The sequence below is a fragment of the Phoenix dactylifera genome, chromosome 1, assembly GCF_051530095.1.
Source record: "Phoenix dactylifera cultivar Ajwa chromosome 1, Ajwa_hap1_PhDact_Kaust_v1.1, whole genome shotgun sequence".
Classification (NCBI taxonomy): Eukaryota; Viridiplantae; Streptophyta; class Magnoliopsida; order Arecales; family Arecaceae; genus Phoenix; species Phoenix dactylifera.
In genome coordinates, this window is record NC_143190.1 from 51,356,103 (window position 1) to 51,379,580 (window position 23,478).

Here is a 23,478-nt window from a genome sequence, read left to right on the forward strand (position 1 = left end):
CGACATACCGCCCCGAAAGGCGAAGTATAGCCACTCTGCATCCGTCGGGTTTTTCTTTAATAAAAAACATCGGCGGAAAATGCTCACCGAGATTGAAATCCCGTGCGCGAGGCACAAGGACAAGAACCCGATGATAGTTCTCCACGAGTTCGGAGCAAGCTGTGCTGGGATGAGTTGATACTCCACCAGCAAGTTGTTCACGAACTCGTGAACAGGGAACCGCAGGCCGGCCCAGAGCGTCTCGCGGTAAATCGCGATCCGACCTGGGGGCGGCCGCGTCACCCTGTCTTCCGGCCCTGCAGTTTCGAGACGAAACCCGGGCTGGAAGAAGAACCGGGAGCGGATTAACTCCAGCTCCTCCCTCGATAAGCTCGACCCTACCTCCTCCGGACCAAGACCCATTTTTTTAGAAAATTGAAGTAAACTAAAAGATGAGAGGAGTAGGTAGGAGAAGAAGGGAAACCCTAAATAACACGGGGCAAGAACCTACGGAAAGAGTCGCCGGAAACCGCTCCGGGGACCGTCGGCAAAGTATTGTTAGGAGAGAGAATGGAGGTAGGGACGACAAAAGCAAAGGGCGACCAAATAGGACTATTAGGGCAGACTCGAGGGGCTTATATAGACCCCCCTAACGGCCCGGATTGGCGGGCTTAGTTCCCATCCCCCGTCCAGATTGCGCCAGGTGTCAACCTCGGAACCCGAAGCACCGCATTCACTCCGGATCAATATCCCGGGTACGCAACCGAGGCGCCGTCCCATCGGATCTCACGGCCTCATCATAGGCCCACTGAACCGGATCACCTTAAAAGACGAGCGGACATCACCTCCGCTCCCTTCATTTAATAAGCCTTAGGGACACGTGGAGCGCCGAGATAACCCCAGCCTCCCAGATCGTTATTCCGCCAATACGAAATCGGAAACGTCCGACCTCAGATCATGCCACGTGCTCATTTCGAAGCGCGAAACGGTGTACCTATTTAAGGAGGCGGCTTCGATTATAAGGTCGAGGCGCCACCTCATCGGGCCTAGGGAGCCTCGTTATGAGCTCGCCGTACAAAGCGATCTCGGAGATCTAAAGGGCGTAATCATCATGGCTGCTTCGAGATACGTAAGGGTGCAGACCCCGTCATAAGTCCGCTGTATAAAGCGATCTCGACGGGCCAAAGGGCGCAGCCCACGCCATAACTACCTCGAAATGCCTAAGGGCGCGGACCTCATCATAAATCCACCACATGAAGCGACCTCGAAGGTTCAAAAGGCGCGGACTTCGTTACAGAAGCTTTAGGGGTGCGGGCGTGATCCCCTTCGACCTCGATAACCACGATAACAACTTCTACTTCCCACGTCCGAGCCTGCAGCTCGAACTCGGAAGTCGGGGGTAGTGTTGGGGGAATACGGTTTTCCCCCAGTAATACAATAACCCTTCCACCGGAAGACTATGTAGTCGACGACCCCGGACGACGGAGGTCAGCGCCCGACCCCAGAACGTCCGATCCCGGATCATCCGACCTAGAGGACTTCTGACCTCAAAGGCTTGTCTTTGTCAACCACCTGCCGCGGCCGTACCTCTCCGAGGTCCGGCCAAAGGCCATATCCTGCCACTGCCCCAGCATTTATTACACATGATCCCGGCAAATCCCCAGTTCACGCAACAATTAATGTGAATCTCCGGCCTACGCAACAATTAATGTGAATCTCCGGCCTACGCAACAATTAATGCGCGTGGCTCCTTTCATCTACGGATCCTCAGCTCTCCACGGCAAATCAGCTCGGCAGAGTCCTGTCCGCCATGATAAGTCTGACCCCAGCCTCACCGCCGACATCAACGCAATGATTCACCCGATCGCGTGACGGCTCAGGTCGTACGACGGCCTTACCTCCGACATCAGTATAATTATCTACTTGTCCGTGCATCAGATCAAGCAACGTGCCGAGCTGTACGACGGCCTTGTCCGGTCACATCGCAGGTAAACCCCCCTATAAAAGGGAACCGTGCTTCTCAAGGGCGGGGGGGGGGGGGGGGGGGACAGAGAGAGAGAAAGAAGAAAGCACTACTGCTCCCATTTTCTTTGAACACTATTTTGCCCCCTCTGACTTAAGAATCGGAGGGCCGGCGCCGGAAGACCCGGCCACCGGCTTTTCTGCAGGCACCCCGACAGAGGACGCCGCCCGCCGACATATTGCTACTCCCTCGCGTCCGCCGACAGCTCCCCCTCCTCGACGGACGATCGCCCCCGGGTCCAATTTCCAGCAACAAAAATAAATATGGATATAAATATATCCAACTTTTAGCTCTATCCTTTGTCCTGACAAATCCCGCGGGAATTCTTATCTTCTCGTAGCTCTGTGCATCCTGTTACGCCAATACAAAATCATTGAGCCTTCTAAACTCTTAGCTAGAGTAGTTCTTCAGGGCTTTTAAAAATTGAGATTTCTAAACTCGTATTCTCCTGAATATACATAACTTTATGCTTTCTAGATTTGAGAGGAAAAAAGAATATTGTTACATGAATTGTTCCAGATGCTTGCTACCACGTAATATATGTTTCTAAGAAGCTAAATTTTATGATATCAGTATCTTTTACGGGCTTCTGCAACCAGTATTCTTGTGCTTCAGTGCAAACATGGCGGGCAGTTTCTTACTATTTTTCTATGTTTTTTTTTGGGTTGTATAAAAGCAATAGCCATGGTTACTGGATGCTCCATTAGTCAGCTATGCAAAACCTTGTTGCAAAGCCACAAAAAATAAAAAATGTTTCTATGATTTTGTGTTACAAATCTTCATGATACATTGCGAATAATAATATCTGCCGTTAAACAAACTCCCCACTATTCTACCAAAAAAAACGAAGTCCCCGCTAGCTCCTTTTCCTTTCTCCCCAAAGCCTCAAGACCCGATTTCCGCCAGTCTCTGCCTCACGGCGCCGGCGAGCTCCCCCTGCCCGATCGCCGCCAGTCCCTCCACCACCCTCTGCCGCACGCCGACGTAAGGCACGAACCCCCTACGCGTCATTTCCGCTACCACCCGCGCCGCCAGCACCATCTCCCCGCTCTCCACGCACCCCTCTACCACCGCCTCGTACGCTTCGAACCCCACCGCGCACCCCTTCCCCTCCAGAAACTTCACCATCTCCGCCGCCCTCCTCACCTCCCCCTCCGCCCGCATCGCCGTCACCACCCGCGCCACGGTCCCCTTCCTCGGCGTCATCCCCTCCTCCACCACCATCTCGATTAGCAGCGCCTCCGCCACGGCCGCATCATCCGCCTCCTCGATCACCGTGCAGTAACTCTCCGAGTCCGGGTCGATCCCGGCGGCAGGCATGCCGCGGAGGACGGCGAGGGCCTCGGCGGGCTCGCCGGCGGCGCAGAGAGATGAAAGCAAGTAATTGAGTGTGTTGAGGTCGAGGCGGAAGCCGAGGGGGCGGAGGGAGGAGATGATGCCGGCGACCGAGCGGCAGCGGCGGCGGAGGCGGAGATGGAGCCAGGAGAGGGGAAGGGAGACGCGGGTCTCGCGGGGAGGGGGAGCGCCGGAGCGGAGGGTGGCCTGGAGGACGGCGAGGGCGATGGAGAGGAAGACGGAGGAAGGGAAATTATGGCCGGGCTTTGGGAGGAAGAGGGAGAGGAGGGAGGAGTAGGCCGGGAGAGGGAGGGAGCGAGGGCGAAGGGGGAGAAAGGAGTGGAGGAGGTCGCCGACGATGCGGGCGGCGAGGGTCGGGGGGAGAAGGGAGAGGTAGGAGAAAGGATTAGGATTAGGGTTCGGGTTGGAGTGGAGGAGGTTGGGGATTTGGAGGTAGTCCCGGGATCCGACGGCGGACCGGATGGAGCGCTGGAGAGGGGTTTCGTTGGCGGTGGTGGTGGAGGCGGAGGAGAAGCAGCGGCGTTGCAGATGGCGAAGCAAGCAGAAGGGCCGCACCGCCGACGCGGCCATTAGGTACGCATTTCCTCCTTGTACTCCGCCTCAGGCCTCGGGGGCGTGGTTTTGGTACCCTGGCGTGATTGCAATATACCGGGGACTCATAGTGACGCCTGCTTCCGTGATTATTTTCGCCGCACGCTTTAAACCCGAACACGGACTTTAAAGTGTGCGAGGATCGCACCAATGTCCAGGGTGTTACACTTAGAACTCATGTCCACGCGAACATTTTGGTTGCACATTACCCACTGCCTCATTACTCCTTATACCAATGTTTCTTCGGGCATTTTACGAAATGGCTGGGGGTGTATCTTTCGCTCCAAAGAAGATTCACCTTCCTTATTTCGCTTTGCGATCTATACCAATGGATGGATGACAAAGTTTTGAATGGTTTGATATTTGTGTAGTGCGTGGAAGGAAGATGAATCTTTTTATTAGCATGAAAGAAACAATCCAGTCCAATATCGTAATATAAACTAATTTTTATTATTTTTTTATTATATGTTTAATTTGTACATGAAAGTAATATATTATATTTAGTTAATTTTCCATGTCCAAAAGTCGTTTGTAAAATTTGATGGGATTGGACTGGATTTTCTGTTGGAGTTATGGATTGCGCCGTTTATTTGAATAGGACTAATATCAACCTCATATTCTAGAGTTCAAAACTTTGTAGACGGAAAAAATAAGGCCTTTGTCGTTTTTTTTTTTAAAAAAAAAAACTGCAATCAATAGGCTCAGCGATAAGATTTAGCCTAAGACTGGGATGGTCATTTAGAAGAATATGGGCTAGCAGGCATAACAGGCCCAATTCCAGCATGATATTCCTATAGGCTATGAGAAAACCGAAACAGGCATTAAGTAATTGTTTTGACCCAATGTCCAAATCTTATAGTCCACAGAAGATCAAGCTGTGCAAGCTTTAGATGTTTCTTCAGCTGAAGACTTGAAGCTGACATAATCTTTACCCAAGCGGGCTTCTATCTTACAAGCCTCAGCTGGGTTCAAGCTAGGTTGATGTTGAGCTTGTAGAAAGCTAGGTCGAACACCGAACAGCTATTTTTTTTTTCTTTTTAGTTTTTTGCGACTCTGGCGCTAATTTTTTTTAAAAAAGATAAAAAAAATATTTATTTGCTTTGTGTTTTTTTCTATTTTTTTAGAATAGTTTTTTGCGAGACCTTCACATTTTTTGCAGTACTTACACTCGAAAAGAAAAGGCAAGATGATATTTTATTTTATATTAATTACCTTTTTTTCTTTTTTTAATCACGTTGGGTCCAAAGCTCTAGAAGTTCTTGAAAAAAATAATTAAAAGTAGGGATAAAAATAGCTATTTATTTGCCATTGTATTTTTCATTGTTTTTTTGGAACATTTTGTTCCGAAACTTGCCGTGAGTGTACTCCAAAAAAATTAACGTGGTATTTTCTTTTATGTTAATTGTTTTTTTATTTTTTAATAAGATATTTGCTCTACTACTAAAGAATAAATGTTAGTTTTTCTCCCTTTTGCTACCATAGATTCCTACTATTATTTCTTTAGGTGTATTATTTTTTATTTATTGGTTATCTATTGTGTTTTTTTATTGATGTTTGATTATATTATCCTTTCTAATTGTAAACATGGCTTTTATTAAAGCATCACCAAAATTAATGTTGGATGAAGTTGTCCATACATTAGCCCTTCCTCTTTCTATTTACTTAACCTTCCTTCAGAAAAATATATGTACTATACCAGATATATATCATTAACATATGTTCCCATCAATTAATAAATATTTTATTTTTTTTTATTTTTCAGACCATCCTTAAAAAATAAAGAAGTGATAGATGAAGATGAGGTAACAAAATTATAATCATCATAAAGCACTGTTGCACAATAGCATTTGTATTCTGCATGTCTATGGAGTTTTGAAAAATTCAAATATATCACAGATAGATATAGAGGTTGGACAAGTAGGAATTTGTCCAACGTTGCACGAGTATGTTGCTAGTATTACATTGAAGCACAATCTACAAAACAAAAGATCCATTATCAAGACTTTTATATATTTTCTACATAAATATCATTTCATATATTAATAAAATATGATTCAAAAATATATTACAAACTTGAGTTTATTTACCTTTATCTTAACATTTTGGATTCCACTTGCTTAAATCCGGCTCATACCCAATATGTTAATCACTTGTAAACAAATTTATTGGTCTTTATAAATCAAATTATTTTTTTTATCTTTCATCTTGGGAATTGATGAATATATTTTTACTCTATTTCTTTGCAAAGCATTAACTATAAATAAAAGGAGTTGCACTTAAATTCAAACTAGCTTGAACTTTGATATGTTAGATGTAACAACGCAGGGCCTCACCCAAAATGGCTAGTTAGAAAGTATTATTTGGGTTTCTTGATCCTGTATAAGCACCCAAGATCTCCTTGGTGAATAATCGATGTGGGGACTAAATACATGCCCGCACGGGTCCTCACATACTTCCTTCATTTAAGTGCTAATTTCTTTATTAGGCTAAGAGTTCAAATCCATTCAAATTTAATCACAAATACCACGATAGGCTTGTGATCAACCTTCATGAACCCGGCTACAGTGTCTCCTAATGCACATAGGCTATGGGTCGTGTTCGATACCATTTAACACCCAAGATCTCATTCAAAATGGCTAGCCGGAAGATATTATTTGGATTCCTTGATCCTATATAATTACCTAAGATCTACCCAGCGAATAACCGATGTGAGACTAAACACACGCCCGCACGGATCCTTACATACTCCTTTCGTTCAAGCTCTAACATCCTCGTCAGGCTAAGGGTTCCAATCCATTCAAATCTATTCACAAACACCACGATCAGCCCGTGGTCAGCTCCAATGGATCCGTGTTGCAGTGTCTTTTAGTTCACATAGGTTATGGGTCGGGTCCGCTCTGATATCATTTGTAACAATCCATGACTTCATCCAAAATGGCTAGCCGGAAGGTATTATTTGAGGTTATTGATCCTGTATAAGTACCCAAGATCTCCTTGGTAAATAATGGATGTGAGACTAAACACATGCTCGCACGGGCCCTCACATACTCCCCTCGTTCAAGTCCTGACGTTCTTATTAAGCTAAGGGTTTAAATCCATTCAAATCTAATCATAAACACCACGATAGGCCTATGATCAACCTTCATGAATACGGTTACAGTGTCTCCTAGTCCACATAGGCTATGGGCCGAATTCGCTCTCATACCATTAAATGTCACGTCCTGGATCCGGACATGATTTTTTGCGCCACAAATTCGACCCATGATACAGCCGTGCTATTGTAGGTTGCTGTCAACAATAACACGAAGCCCGTGATAACAATTTTATCTCATGAAATAAGACAAAATCTGATCAAATTTATTTACTAATCATAAAGAAGAAAGTACAGAGCATCTAAATCAAATACTTAAGTTTGCAATATTACAACCCAAACTTATTAATATAGATACTTTTAAGAATGCCTGTAACTATGCTTCAACTCTATTTTCATTCACTCTTTTCCACTCCTAGCAGCCTTAGTTATCTAAAATAAATTAAAAAAAATAGAAAGAGGATATGAGCTTGCGACTCAGTAAGTAACCATGTACTATCTTATTGGATCAAGCATAATTTTTCTAATGCCAATGCGTCATTTAGAGAATATAACAGTTATAGCAAAATAAAGCATTTCATAGATGATATACTCAAAACAAGTCATAAAGCAATGTATGCTCCAGCTATGCAAGTTCATAAACATGATAATGCAAATCATATAAAAATACTGCCATCTATCTATACTTTATAAATCCTTCTCTCAGACAGATGTGCTGCTATGATCACTATAATCCCGTAATAGAGCCGTTTTCGTAATCGACGAAATACAAACTTTAACCCATTGGCAGAGGGTCGTATTCGTTGGATGCTAGCTCCAGAATGTCGACTGGCCTCTATTTCTAGAAGCGAGTATATCTATCTGAGAGTTCATAAATCATTATTCTTTTTCATAAATCATACCCTTATATATAGGTTGAAAAGTAATAAATGGCATCATTATGCATAAAATTCATGATCATGCCACAGATATCATTTCCATGCAATTTATCATATTTATAATTCATGCCCAATTAAATATTCATGCAGGATGCAATTTGATCAAATTCATGAATCACATACAATCATATGCTTGATCCTACTTTTAAGAAAATACATCATAATAAATATAAATTTCTCGATTTCACACTTACAATTAAACAGTGATTTGAAATCAAGAAGATTTGTGCCAGGATAACTTACTTTGATTCACTTACAAATCTCTAGACCTAGATGACAAATTCACTGTACCTATCATCAGCATAGAGGATAGATTATTTACCACTCATTCATCATTTTTAATTTTTATTTATTTATTTATTGTTATTTTATTCATTTAAATATATTTATTTATTATCTTAATTATCTATTTATTTACTTATATGCTTATTATTATTATTATTATTATTATTATTATTATTATTATTATTATTACTACTATTACTACTGCTATTACTATTTATTATTATTTTTATTATTTTTCTCTTTTTATTATTTTTCTTTTCTTCTTTTTCTTCTCCCCTTCCTTTCCGAAGTTTCCCCTCTTCTTCCTTCTTTTTTTTTTCTCTCCTTCCCTCTTTCTTCTCCCACGAAGGGAGATTGGGCTCGGGAGGACCGGGAAGCGGCCGGCGGCGCCCCCGGCCGCGACTGTGGAGCGCCTGGGGCCGCCCCCGGCATACGGCGCCCCCCTGCGGCCGGCGCCCGCAGCCACACGGCCGCGCCTGCGGTCGGCGCCCACGGTGAGTCCCCCTTCTTCTTCTTCTTCCTCTTCTTCCTCCTCCTATTCTTCCTATTCTTCCTCTTCCTCTCTTCTTCCTCTTCTGCTCCCTCCTTCCAAGAAACATGGTCCTTGGACCCTGTCACCCAAAGGAGAGGAGAGACTCTTGGCCCTGCCGCATGCCTGTTGGTCTGGATGAGGTTTATTCTTCCACTGTTTTTTTTTTACGAGCACCAATATTCTCTGTCCTAATTATTAGACACTTGATTTGAAACCATTTAGTTTCTTTTTCTCGCATCTGTTCATCTCCTCCCTTGACAATGTAACTCATCTCTGCCCCCTCAGTTCTATTGTAAATATGATTAATCTTCAATAAAAACCGGATGGTTCCTTTTGCTTCTCTTTACATCAAAGAAAAAAAAAAAAACATGCTCACCAACAATTTTAAACTTTGCACCTTAATAACTTGAGGCCATACATAACAATCAAATTCTATGATTAAAGGAGATGAGCCTTTTTTTTTTTTTTGTATGTGTGTGTGTTGTGGGGGTGGGGGGATCTTTTTCTTGTGACTCCAACACTGTAATCATAATTTTGTCCCAGGACGGCGTTCTACGGGTAGTACAGGTGCTACGGTCCTGGCTTGGACCTCTCAGGTAGAGTTGGATGGTCTCGGCAGCTTTCAGCGCGTGAAGCTTCTCATTTCATAACCAAGTCTTGGATCAACCGCCGGGATTGGCTCAGGTCTCCTCCGACCCATTTCAGAAAGTTTTCTGCTTTAACCGTGAGAAGTTCAAATGATAGCGGATGGCTACAACAGAAGCTACTCAATACGATCTTGTAGATATTTTAATTCTTCTAAACTTTGATTATTTTATTTGTATAAAGTGGTGATTGTTTGATCAAATGACCGAAAGGAATATATTTGATCGATTTACTTGTGTCATGTCTCCTTTCCCTGCTATGTTAATTTTCTAGTTCCGGACCTCATCTCCAGAATAATTCAGCTGGTGTCTACATGGATGTATATTCTCTACAAGCATGTGGCAGATTTGTGTTGATTGTGTAAGTTGGGCATACATCTAATACATTGGGAATGTTGGGATGGTTGGTTTTAATTGGATAATAAATCTCGACTTTTTTTTTGAGTATGTAAAAAGTCCTACTTGAATTGCCTGACTTTTCAACAATTTTGGAGTTCGGATCCTCTATTTTACGCTTTTTGCACCGTAAAAGGTTCTACTCTTTGATGACTACCATGTTATCCAATCATAGAGATGGATGGCTATCGAACATGTCACGGTGGGTCACATCAGGTTGTATGTTATATATGCCGCATCATCCTTAAATTTAATAGCTTTCCATCACCATGATTAAATGATGTGGTGGCTATGGAGAGATGTACATATTTATGGGGTACAAAACACACATGGATCCTGACTCCAATTTAGGCTGTAAAGAGTCTGCTGCCTATTCAGAATGGATGTTTGACTAGATGCTGGCCTCAAGTTTCCTGAAAGAATCAGCATACATCATGCCTCTCTGGTCTAACCTAACCCTTACAGTCAAAATATTTTTCTTCAGTTGTACAAAAGATTAATAAAACAAAACACGGCGCTCAAGGGTAAAAATGAGCCACGCCAGGTACTAAGCTGCCCATCTTGGTTTTCCATACGACAAGGATACTCAAGTCCGACTTGAGCTAGAGTGGTTCATTTGTTAATGAGTTCAATAATCAAGTGAACTCACTTGAACCTTGTCTTATCACAAAAAAGTAAGAGAAAAACACTCAAGGGCCTATTGTTGAGCTGAATATCTTGGTTCCTTTGCAGCCCTAGTCCAAAGGAAAGGTGGTAGAAAGATGGGCAATATCTGGATTCAATGATACATATTGTGCTCCTTTTGGTGTGATTTATAATTTACCATAGCTCAAAAAAAAAGCCCCTTGGAGAGCCTACTTTTTTTAAGAAAAGACTCGAAAAAGGCTTCTAATAGTCTTGTGTACATGCTCCGGATTAGCAAAAGATTTGGCTTAAAAAAAACAGTGTGACTGAAAGCATCTACGCAAAAGACTAATTGAAAACATCCTGAGAAGTGCGTGAGAATTGGAAGATAGGAAGTTGAGATAAGCAAATAAGAGATGCAAGTCGCAAAAACGAGCAGAAGGTTGAAGGCACTGATCAAACAGCTACATTTTTTGTTGTTTCTTTTTTCCCCCTGTTCTTTCTTAATTGAGAATCTAGGTTTTAATTCTGTTTTTGTAACTTCTTGGTTTTTCTAATTGATTTTCTAACTTTTTACCCCTCTTGAAGAGAGAATGATCTTGCAACTGCGATCATTGCCGAATGGTCCTAAGATGGAAGCTTATGGTTGGTACACAGTCATGCAACTTGCTATCTCTATGTCTAGGTTGAGAGGAGTTTCTCTTACTTCATTGTATACAAGTTGGTTTGGAGGCTGATCAGGTATACCCACCATATGCATATGGCCTCCAACATTTTGGATGTGAATTGCAAAAGAAATCAAAACCATTTTCAGAAAAACAGGAACTAGTCCTGTTCATCGGATTTCTAACGTTCTATTTTAACAATCAAGCATGGTTGGAAGTAAAATTTAGAAGTAGCCAAACATTTTCCTGAACCATTTGTTCCGCTTCCAGGATCTGAGAATAACACCATCATTGAAATTGAGATCAGGATTGAGGTAAATGGGAGCTGACATGAAGTTCAAGGTAATGTCAATATCAAAATGGGATTAGCATCAGGTGGGCAATGAAGTGATTATGAAGGTCAAAATTGCATTGAGAATTGATTGGAAATTGGGTTGAAATCTGGGTTATGATGGAGATCGAGGGTAAAAACAAAGATCATGATGAGGACAAAATTGATATTCACATTAAACTCAATGATTATAGAATTAATTAAACCACTCAGATGCTATTACTGATGCATCCATTGCTTATCAGATATAAGCATCCTTCCTTCTCATAGAAGGCTTTCTCATATCCATATGAATTTTCCAGACTTCACAAAATTGTAATACAGATAAAGAAATCTACTTCGGTGACGCCTCAACTACAATCTCAAATGAACTACAACAATCTGAACTTCTCTTCGAAGCAACTCAAATACTACCTCCAAAAACACATCCGTATTCTCCACTTCCCCTCTCTCCCTCCTTAAAAAAAAATCAGAAACATTCACTATTCCTTTGTCTTAACGATTGTTCCATTTCTGTTGAGTTCTTGGCCTAACATGACTCTCAAACCTATTAGCATATAGTTTTTAGCTCCATGCTTCCTTGGCCTCCTACCACTTTCCTCCTTCATGGTCTCCATCATCACTTGCTTCCAAGCATCAGTATACAACCCAGTGGATTTCCTTACGTAAATTTGGCTCACCTCACCAACAACCTTCTCTCTTAACAAACCGATGGCGCCTCGAGCCCCTTCCACATATATAAGAACCAATCAACCCCATGTCTCACCAACATTCAGATCTACTCATTTTTAATCAAAACTATGGCCTTCTCCTTCTATGTATCCTTTCTCTTGCTGGCGGTGTTTCTTACTTTTGGCTCGCTATCCGCCGAGGCTGCCATAAAGAAGTATCAGTTTGATGTGAGTACCTTCTTGGCCATAGCAGTAAACACCATCAAAACTCAAAAGAAAAGGGAAGTTGCAGCAATAAACTCTCTCAAAATTTCTGCTTCTTCTCTCTGTGCATCAGGTTGGAGTGAAGAATGTGAGCAGACTCTGCCATGCTAAGCCAATAGTTACAGTTAATGGGAGGTTCCCCGGGCCAACTGTCTATGCCCAAGAAGGGGATAGAGTCATCATCAACGTCACAAACCATGCACAATATAACATCTCCATCCACTGGTAGTGTCATTTGGATCGATATTCTAATGCCTTATGCTCTGCTTAAAAGGTTAACTGGGGTTTTTGTCGATGCAGGCATGGATTGAAGCAATTCCGAAATGGATGGGCTGACGGTCCAGCATACATTACTCAATGCCCGATCCAGAGTGGTAGAAGTTACACCTACGATTTCAATGTTACCGGACAGAGAGGAACATTGTGGTGGCATGCTCGTATCTTATGGTTGCGTGCCACTGTCTATGGTGCAATCGTGATCATGCCAAAGGAAGGAGTTCCGTACCCATTCCCACAGCCTCATGCAGAGACGGAACTGGTGTTAGGTGAATGCAGCTAGGAGTTGCAGCATAGCTGGTGAGCTCTTTGTTCTTCTTTACGTAGCGAGCTAATTCTGATACTGGTGTGCAGGAGAATGGTGGCATGCAGATGTTGAAGAGGTTGAGAAGCAAGGCAACATGCTTGGGCTGCCTCCAAACATGTCGGACGCTCACACGATTAATGGAAAACCAGGACCTCTCTTCCCATGCTCAGAGAAACGTAAGATCATACGCTCAATAGCCTTGGTCCCATTGCGCACTAGCTTCATATCTCTGTCTTGTTCAAGCGACAAACTATATAATTATTATATTAATTATAAAATACTCTGGTGAAATGGTAGGATGAAGATTTTATTCAAAACCTAGAAGATCAGAACACATAATAGAATCGTGGTGCAAATTTGACCAGGAGATGCTGATAGCATCTCATTTCTTCTTCCGCTTCTTGTTTCAGATACATTTGCGATGGAAGTTGAATGGGGTAAGACCTACCTCCTTCGAATTGTCAACGCTGCTCTCAATGACGAGCTCTTCTTTGCAATTGCCGGTCACAACATGACGGTGGTCGAGATTGATGCAGTCTATTGCAAACCTTTCACCACCAGCGCCATAGTAATTGCACCTGGTCAGACCACCAATGTTCTTGTTAAGGCTGACAAAACCCCCGGAAGATACTTCATGGCCGCTAGACCCTTCATGGACGCCCCGATTGCCGTAGATAACAGAACTGCAACAGCTATTCTTCAATACAAAGGCGTCCCAACCACTGTGATCCCAATGCTTCCTCGACTGCCCGCGCCGAATGACACCAATTTTGTCAATGATTTCCTTGACAAGCTCAAGAGTCTAAATTCTCCCCAGTTTCCTGCTAAAGTGCCTCTTAACATCGACAGGCATCTCTTCTATACAGCCAGTCTGGGGATCGACCGGTGCCCAACTTGCTTGAATGGAACCCGGCTCACTGCATCCTTGAACAACATCACATTTGTGATGCCCAAAATTGGGCTGCTCCAAGCTCATTACTTCAACATCAAGGGAGTGTTCAGGCCAGACTTCCCCGACAAGCCGGCGGCAGCGTTCAATTATACCGGTGCACCCCTCACGGCGAACCTCGGAACATCGTTGGGCACCAGGCTTAGTAGGATTCCTTACAATTCAACGGTTGAATTGGTGCTGCAGGACACCAACCTCCTCGCAGCCGAGTCTCATCCTTTCCACCTCCATGGTTACAACTTCTTTGTTGTGGGGAGGGGGATCGGAAACTTCGACGCAGAGAAAGATCCGGCGAAGTTTAACTTGGTTGATCCACCGGAAAGGAACACTGTTGGTGTTCCTACAGGAGGCTGGACTGCAATCCGATTTAGAGCTGACAATCCAGGTTAACTTAAAAATTATTTACATGCATCCTTTCATTTCACCATCAGTTCTAGTGATCTCTTAAGCTTGTTTTATGTCCATCAACATGCATGAAATGGACTCATACGTAGCTTCATGTTTCAGGTGTTTGGTTCATGCACTGTCATCTAGAGCTGCATACAACCTGGGGGCTTAAGATGGCATTTGTTGTGGAGAATGGAAATGGACCGGAAGAATCCATCTTACCTCCTCCGAAGGACCTGCCGCCATGCTAGAAAGCTGCAGGATGAAGCGTCTACTTGCAGTCTCGATGTCCTGCGAAAGTTGCAGGAGATTTGTTTATGACGAGTTTTCAAGGATTACTCATCGTCCATTTGTGTAATTTGAGCTTGTCCTGAGGCTCTGTGCAAGAGGCCTTTTTGGGTCAATAAGATGCCCTACCGAAGATAACCAACAAGTTTTACGTATTCTTTTGTTATTGACTGTAAGGCTCCAAGTAATTATTTGCAGGACTACAATAAAAACTGTTATTCATTTGCAATTGGTTGCAGAAGCATGAGGTTGATATGTAAAAGATTGTTATGCACCTGCGGAAGTTGCAATTAGCTGAGAAATTCCATCAATGGTTTTCCTTTAGTTCGTTTATCTGACGTATTGCAATTACTCTAATAGCGTAGGTTTGATAATGTAAATAACTCTGTGCTCTAAAAGATAGCATACAAGAACATCGCTAGGAAAAAAAATCTGATGAGGCAGTAAATCATTCATTTTTTATTTGGATTCACTTTATGAAAGGCGAGAACGAAAAATGGAAATTGTTCATTCCCAAAAGTGACATACTTAATTGAAGATCCATATGTGTGGCTAGGACGACATAACTTTTATGCATGCTTATTCCTAGCACCATTTTTTTTATATATTTTAGAGGTTTTTATTGGAAAAAAAAGTTGTAGAAGAATTAGCAAATGCTAAGAAGTGCTTATTATCTTGCACTGTAACAATTCAAGACCTCACTCAAAATGGCTAACTGAAAGTTATTATTTGGATTTCTTGATCCTGTATAAGTATCCAAGATCTACCCAGTGAATAACTGATGTGGGACTAAACACACGCCTGTAGCCTTGGCGTCCTTGTTAAGCTAAGGGCTCAAATTTATTCAAATATAATCAAAAGCACCACGATCGGCTCGTAGTCAGCCCCAATAGATCCATGCTGCAGTGTCCCCTAGTCCACATAGGTTATGGACTAGGTCCGCTCTGATACTATTTGATGCAACCCATTACCTCATCCAAAATAATTAGCCGGAAGTTATTATTTGGGTTCTTTGATTCCATATAAGTATCCAATATCTACCCAGCGAATAATCGATGTGGGATTAAACACATGCCGGCATGGATCCTCACAATTACAAGATGGGATTACAAGTAAGGTACTTCCCTGAGTGAACACCCTTGTGGCACGAGCTCCAAAAGGACAGTTGGCTGAGGGGAGTATTAGCACTGCTAATGTTAACCAATGACTTTCATGTATTTTTTAGATCTTGAGTATAAGGCTTCAAGTAATTATTTGTAGGACTGTGATTAACAATTTTCTATCCATATGCAATCGGTGGCAGACTTTTGAAAAATCTGAGAGGGACAATTAGTTGAGAAATTCAATTAATGATTTTTCCTTTTAGTTTGATCATATGGCATTGCACCTATGCTAATTGTGTGCCTCTGATAATGTAAATAACTATTTTGCTCAAAAATATAATATAAAGAAAGTATAAAAACAACCGATGGAGGCATTATTTTATTCACTTTTGATTTGTATTCATTTCATGAAAGTCAAGAGATGGATAAATTAATATTCTTCATTCCCCAAGGTGATATAGTTCAAAGATTCAAAGTGTGGCTTGGACAAATTATCTTTTACAGATACTAGTTTAATCTTAGCACGATTGTTTCGTTCAATTTTCTTTTCATGAAATTTTTTCTAGGAGTTTCATTGGAAGAAGATCATAGGAGAGTTAGCAAGTTCTCTCAGCTGCTTATTATCCTTGCATGTTTATGAGATTTTTTCCTCTGTGATTGCCCAAACAAATTTCTTAAATATTTAAATTTACAAGATAACACAAGGCATTTGTCTTTGGAGCAAAAAATATGGAGGACAAAGTATTACGACTTCACAAAAAGCTCGGGCTTGACCTAGTAATGGCTCATTCAAGATCTATTCGTAGCTTGGTACATAAATAATTTGATCTTAAAACTAATAAAGACTTGATCAGTTTGATAACAAGCTCATTCATGATGTACCCTATCAAGTTCTAGCTGGATTAAACTATTCTTGCTTGAGCCTTTTGAGCAGTATGCGCGAAAAAACTAAATATTCTTGATTAGATTGGTACGAGAATAACCACAGATGTGATGATTCTAACAAGATTCGTTGTTTTGGTATCAGATTTCATACTGATGTCATATTAGTATAGTATTGGTGTGGTATGATACAGAAATTTTTTTTTGATACACTAAGCATTGGTATGCTATTTATATTAGGTATCGATATGGTACGGTTTGGCTTAACAAACTTTATGGGCATGGACATCGTTGGCGGCCTCTGGACATTCCACAGTCATCATGTGCATTGCACGTGACCGGCATATTTCTCGGTAGTTGACGCCTGAGAATCTCTCCAAACCAACTAAGTAATGGCGACGAGTGTTTCCGTTGGCCCTACTCTTCCTTCCTAACCCTAACTTCATCCAGTCCCAATTCCCATTGCTGCCGATTTTAGGTAATGTAATTGCGCAATCTTAAGCTATTCCTTTTGCTTCGATCCCAGATTTCGGTGGATTATTGGTAGATTAGAACACCTACATAAGTTCAATTGGTGGAGATGCGCTGGAACCGCCATCGCAAGCTTAGAAGAGAGAATGGATTCTCTAGGGTTCCAGATTTCCGAAGGTAATGGCAGACTTCTTTACGTTTTTCCAAACTCCACTTCTCTCTTCTTCTTCATCTTCGATTTCTTGATATTAGATTGTTCTAGGTTATTCTTTTCTTGGATTTTAGAATTTTTGATTGTTAATGCTGCTTCTTTGTGATTTTAGGGTTTCTTTTCCAAAGAAGTAACCTGGCAGTGAGGTACAAAAGATGGAATTATTGTCGAAATATTGTCCATAAAGAGATTGGAGGAGCATAAGACGAATCTAGATAAATGGTGATCTTTGAGGTGGATGTGTGGTGAAAATCCGATTGAGAGCTCATTGAGATTGTATAGTATGACTGCGAGCAAGAGATGGCCTTGCTGAAAAGTCTAAAACCCTAAGGACTTTACGCACTTTTTCTAGCCTAGTCCATATGATTAATAAAATGATCAAATGGTTCCTAAATAGCAATCAATGAGGAATATTTGAGGTGAGTGGTATTTAGTCTTCTCAAGAATTTATAATTCACTATTGTTCTAAAACTAGAGGCTCTTAATTCTTATTACTCAGACTATATTGGAAGATCTATGCTGAAGGTGTCGCTGAAAGTCTTTTCAACACTAATAAGTTATGATGTGATATATTTAGGAGAGGTCATTATTGTTTAGAATTAGAAAGAGTAAATATCTATTCCTCTTTATATGTAGCATGATATACTTAGTTACGAAAAAGGATTTAGAAGAAGGTAACTATGAGTAGCTACTATGCTGGCTGATCCTTTGGACACTCTCTTAATAACAACATGAGGTGGGATCAGAATAAATGGTAGAATTTTGAGGGGATGGCATATCTCCTTCCTTGATTTGTTGAATAAAAATAAGTCATTTTGTGTTGTATGATATTAAGAAAAAGTTTTCACTCAAAATAGCTATAAAAAAGGCATCAAAGAAAGAAAGCTGCTGTCATTAATATCCTAGGAAGTGCGTGAGAAGAAAAGAAGTCGAAATGAGCAAGTTAAAGATACAAGTTTCAAGAATGAAAAAGTTAGGGCATTGAGAAATCAGCAAAAACTATGGTATGGTTTTGCATTTCTTATTTCAGAGTCTAGTTTCTTCAAGTTTGTTAGCTTGTTGAGGTGTTCAGTTGATGTTCAAAACTTTTGATCTGTTTCTTATTTTTTGTTTTGAAGTGAGCATGGCCTTATAATCATGATAATTTCCAAAGCAATCTTAAAATTGGTAACCTATGAGCTGTATTTGTTAGATACTTGCTAGGTCTTTGTCTAAGTAGGTAGGACAAGATGTCTATTTAACTCCTGGATAGTATTTGGTTTCGACACGAAAGATTCAGTTGTACCCACCATTGAAAAAAAAACTTTTTTTTTTTTGTTTTGGCAAAGGCAGGCAAGTCTTGCATTTCAAGGCATTTTATTACATATAATTATAGTATCTCATAAAATTTACTTGCACATACTCTCCCACTTTTAGGATGTGCCTTCGCATATTAAAAGAATCACAAATCTAGAGGAGTCAGCCTTGTCCATGGTTTAATCATCTCCTACTAACAATCAAGCATGATTGAACTCGAATTGGGAGATGGCTCAACTTGAACCTGACCAATTAGCTCAGGCCTTTGTGCAAGAACAAAATCGAAATTGAAATTGTGATGAGATATCTTTCTCAAAAAGAAACTGAGATAACATTTAGGTAAGTTAAGAGGTAAAAAGGATATCTTAGTGGCATTAGCTTGAGGAGGGGCTTGAAGTAATGATCAAAAGTTTCATTTAGAAAACCTAGTTTAAGTAACTTTTAATGTTTTATTTAGAAAAAAAGGTTGGCGTAGATCTTGAATTTATAATTATGGTAGAGACTGAGGTTGAAATCAAGTTCAAGATCATGACCAGTACTCATGCTGAACTAAATAACTAGAGCATTAATTATATCCATTTAGCTACTACTATTGAAGTATCCCTTGCTTGTTAGATATATGAATCCTTTCCTCTCTTAGATGGATTCCTCATATTCCTACAAATATCTGACCTTGAAAAACTATGACATAAATAATCCATTATGGCGACTCATCACCTATTGAAACTCATCTGCTCTTCGAAGTAAGCCAGTGTTGCCTCCAAAAGTGCATCTGTATTCTCCATGACTCACCTCTCTTCCTTTTAAAATGAAAATCGAAACATTTACTGTTCTCTAATCTTAATGATAAAGATCAAGTTCATTTGAGGTTTTGGTCTAACATACTCTCAAGGCTTTAATCTTTTTTCAGAAAAATTTATTTTTAACCTGTATACTTCTCTAGCTTCCTTCCTTTTTCCCCCTTGAAGGTCTCCATCACTATTTGCTTCCAAGTATATATCAGTGGTGCAACCCTGGATATCCTCACCTAAACTAGGTTCACCAACATCCTTCTCCCTTAACAAACTGATGTTACCCCAAACCCTTTACACCCATATAAAAACAAGGTACCCTTCTCTCACCAGCTATCACTTCTATCTTTTTTGACAAAAAGATGGCCTCTTCCTTCTATAGATCAATTCTTCTTCTTGTGGGCTTTCTCGCTTTCATTTCATTTCAAGTTGAATTTTCCATTTGATGTGAGTTTATTTTAAGTTCTAGCAGCAATCACTTTCAACTTATGCATTTTCTTCTTTATTATGAATCATATTCTCTTTGGGAATCAGATTTTAGTGAGGAATATGAGAAGACTCTGCCAATTGTTACTCTTAATGGGAGGTTCCCTGGGCCAATTGTTTATGCCAGAGAGGGAGATAAGAGTCATCATCAATGTTACAAACTACGCATAATATAACATCTCCATCCACTGGTTAAATCTCTTGGATCAATTGTTTGATGCCTCATTATCAAAATAGCAATTGTTAAAAGGTGATCATGGTGCTAATGTAGACCTGGATTGAAGCAGTTCTGAAATGGATGGGCTGATGGGCTAGTCTACATAACTCACTGCCCAATCCAAGGTGGCAACAGCTACACCTATGGCTTAAAGCTCACAGGCCAGATATGAACATTGTGGTGGCATGCTCATATATTGTGGCTGTGAGCCTTTGTGTATGGTGCACTTGCGAATCATGCCAAAGGACGGAGTTCCTTACCAGTCCCACAACCTCATGGAAAAACTGAGCTTTTCTTAGGTAAGTGCAGACTAATAAACATGGCCTAGTGAAGAACAGAAGACTTCCGTGCTCTTTTACAAATTGAGCTAATTGCAGTTTTGGTTCTTGGCATTGTAGGGGAATTGTGGAATGTGGATGTTAGAGGTTGAGATGCAACATGCTTGGATTGCCACCAAACATGTCTGCTGCCCATACAATTAATGCGAAACCAGGACCTCTCTTTCCATGCTCAGAGAAACGTAAGATTAGATGGCTTAAATTCAACCTTAATGACTTTGCTCATATAATTGGTTATCTAGCTTCATGATTCCCTCTTCTTTTAACACACTTTGTATGGGATGGGTTTCTTCGACAAGTTGTTTCTAGAAAGGTATAAAGAGCTTAAGTAGGAGAAGATCTACCCAAAGCATTCAAGAGAATGTATGTTTGCACCATGAATCAAATTCCATGATGAGAAGTTAACATCTTACTATTCTTCTTTTGTTTTGGATGCATTTGCAATGGAAGTTGAATGGGTAAGACCGTAAGACCTACCTCCTACGAATCAATAATGCTGCCCTTACTGATGAGCTCTTCTTTGCTATTGCTGGTCACAACATTTCACCACCAAGGCGATACTAATTGCCTCTGGTCAAACCACAAATGTTCTTGTTAAGGCTGACAAAACTGCAACAGCTATTTACCGCTATTTACACCTTCAGGTATGCCCCAATTGCTATAGGAGTACTTCATGGATGCTACACCTCCATGGATGCCCCAATTGCTGTAGGAGTACTTCATGGATGCCCCAATTGGCAATTGCTGTAGATAACACAATTGCAACAGTTATTTACAATATGAAGGCATCCTAACTACTGTGGTCCCAATTCTTCCTCAACTACCTGCACCAAATGACACTAAATTTGTTAATGACTTCCCTGACAAGCTCAAGAGCATAAATTCTCTGCAATTTCCTGATAAAGTGCCTTTTGATATTGACAGGCATCTCTTCTATGCAGTCAGTCTAAGGATGGAACCATGACCAGCTTGCTTGAATAGCACATCACTCACTGCATCCTTAAACAACATTAATTTTGTGATGCCTAAAATTGGGCTACTTCAAGCACATTACTTCAACATCAAGGGAGTGTTCAGGCTAGACTTCCCTGACAAGCCCGTGACCACATTCAATTATACCGGTGTACCCCTTACGGCAAACCATGGCACATCCTTGGGTACTTGGCTTAGCAGGATTGCTCGCAATTCAACACTTGAATTGGTGTTTCAAGACACAGACCTCACAGTTGAGTTGCATCCCTTCCACCTCCACGGTTACAATTTCTTTGTTTTAGGGAGGGGGATCGGAAACTTTGACCCAGTGAAAGACCAGCTAAGTTTAACTTGGTTGATGCACCAAAAAGGAACACTGTTGGTGTTCCTACAGGAGGTTGGACAACAATTCTATTCTAGGCTGATAATCCAGGTGAGAAAGATCCGGAGTTATGTGCATACAGAGATAAACAGGCACTTGGATATATGGATGTTTTGCATGATTTTTTTCCTTCTTTGTTAATTCTCATGCTCTCTTAAGCTTAGGTCAGTTCCATCTTAACCTCTTTTCACAATTGACTTGTTTATCATTTCAGGTGTTTGGTTCATGCACTGTCATCTAAAACTCTGCACTACTTGGGGGCTTAAGATGGCTTTCATGATGGCTTTCGTTGTGGAGAATGGAAACGGGCCAGAAAAATCCATCCTACCTCCTCCAAAGGATCTCCCTCCTTGCTAACTGGTAGGAGGATTAGGTCTTTCCTTGCAGTTTTATGTTGTCCTGCAAAAGTTGCAGGAAGGTGTGTGGATTACGAGGTTTCGGTCTACAATCACTTTTTGTCCATTTGGTGTAATATAAGATTGCTCTGATACTCTTTTGTAGAGGCCTTTTGTGTGAATAAGATGGCCTCCGAAGAATCATTGCTTGCTTGTGTTAATGATCATCTTTCATCCGTTGTTTTGTTCTTACCCGTTAGGCGATTCATAGAAATTTTTGAGACGGTTTGGCAAGCTATATGTAAATGTACATGATTATAGATCATGAAAACAAGTTACAAGGTCATGAAAGATATCATGAAATCTAAGAATATACTGATCATGGAAGGCATTATATTGCCTGTTTGTTTTCTGTGACTCAAATTAGGAAAGTACATAAATAAAACAGTATATAATGTCAAATCGTGAAGGTTAACAGTTACACAACCATATATTATTATTATTATTATGAGATACTCTGTCTTTTACTCACCTCAAAGATTAGCCCTAGAAAAATTAGTACGGATCATATATTGAACTAACTTAGAAGTTTCACTTCATCGGTAAATTTTTCACAAACTTGTATGTTGAGGAAAGTTTTACAATGCAAAGTCTGATGTGAAATGTGGGTCTATACAAGATTTGGCAGGCATGTTATTTGCTGTCATTTTCTGCTTATCTTCAACATGTTATTAGGCTTAATACAATCAATTCTGCGCTGATAATAAAGGAACAGGAAGTCTATGTTAAGAAGATAAGTAGTATTTTTGTTGTCCTAGTTTTACATGAGCTACTCTTATTATCTTGACAACATATAGAGATCTTCATGCATGCATCTAGTGATGGCATGCATCTTTTCTCTGTTTTCATTTTTCTCCTTGATGACAGTGGGAACATATTTATTTCCTATGTAATCTGAAAGTGACAGCAGGAGCACCACCATGCATCTTTTGAATACAAATTCTCTTTCCAATGCATCAATTGCAGGAAGGGTGCCAAACCTGTGGACCCAAATCCTATTAGTAGTGATCTCATGCATTGTTTTTTTTTCTTCCACTTGCATCCGTGAATTGATGCAACTGTATAAACTGTAATTCCTTGATGCCTATCATCAAATACCAAGTTACCGAAGAGTGCACTAGGGTTCATCCCATCTGCTCAGCAATTAGATGCTCTTGATTTAAATCTTGGGTATTGCATTACCTGAATTTGATAATTATAGTGCAAGTGAGAAGAGAATTAGAATCAATTACTCGTAGTCTGAGACTTAAAATTTGTATTTGGTTGGAGTTTCATTATTTCTGTAATCCTTAGAAATGGCTAGAAAATATTATTTGGTTGGACTCAAAACTACTCAA

General features: G+C 40.8%; 2 protein-coding genes and 1 pseudogene across 3 annotated transcripts; 2 read left to right on the forward strand and 1 right to left on the reverse strand.

The window, feature by feature from the left end:
• Positions 1 to 2,744: 2,744 nt before the first annotated feature.
• Positions 2,745 to 4,024, reverse strand: LOC103722679 (Pentatricopeptide repeat (PPR) superfamily protein). The gene has a single exon (XM_088705705.2). The coding sequence runs from the start codon at positions 3,926 to 3,928 to the stop codon at positions 2,888 to 2,890; it is 1,041 nt and encodes a 346-aa protein (XP_088561831.2). The 5' UTR covers positions 3,929 to 4,024; the 3' UTR covers positions 2,745 to 2,887.
• An 8,207-nt stretch (positions 4,025 to 12,231) lies between these two features.
• LOC103722692 (laccase-11-like) lies at positions 12,232 to 14,823 on the forward strand. Its single transcript, XM_039125551.3, has 6 exons — positions 12,232 to 12,354; positions 12,464 to 12,615; positions 12,691 to 12,935; positions 13,021 to 13,149; positions 13,384 to 14,307; positions 14,430 to 14,823. Exons 1-6 carry the CDS (start codon positions 12,256 to 12,258, stop codon positions 14,558 to 14,560), a joined length of 1,680 nt encoding a protein of 559 aa, XP_038981479.3. The 5' UTR covers positions 12,232 to 12,255; the 3' UTR covers positions 14,561 to 14,823.
• Positions 14,824 to 20,945: 6,122 nt separating this feature from the next.
• On the forward strand, positions 20,946 to 22,246 carry LOC103722693 (laccase-11-like; annotated as a pseudogene). Its single transcript, XR_015968928.2, has 2 exons — positions 20,946 to 21,797; positions 21,961 to 22,246. The product of XR_015968928.2 is annotated as a laccase-11-like (transcript).
• The last annotated feature ends 1,232 nt before the right edge of the window (positions 22,247 to 23,478 follow it).

Excerpts from the sequence above, each read along its gene's own strand:
- LOC103722679 (XM_088705705.2), bottom strand. The coding sequence starts at position 3,928 with ATGGCCGCGTCGGCGGTGCGGCCCTTCTGCTTGCTTCGCCATCTGCAA.
- LOC103722692 (XM_039125551.3), top strand. The coding sequence starts at position 12,256 with ATGGCCTTCTCCTTCTATGTATCCTTTCTCTTGCTGGCGGTGTTTCTT. Across the intron at positions 12,936-13,020 it reads AGAGACGGAACTGGTGTTAG|GAGAATGGTGGCATGCAGAT; the intron begins GTGAATGCAGCT and ends ACTGGTGTGCAG. Across the intron at positions 14,308-14,429 it reads ATTTAGAGCTGACAATCCAG|GTGTTTGGTTCATGCACTGT; the intron begins GTTAACTTAAAA and ends TTCATGTTTCAG.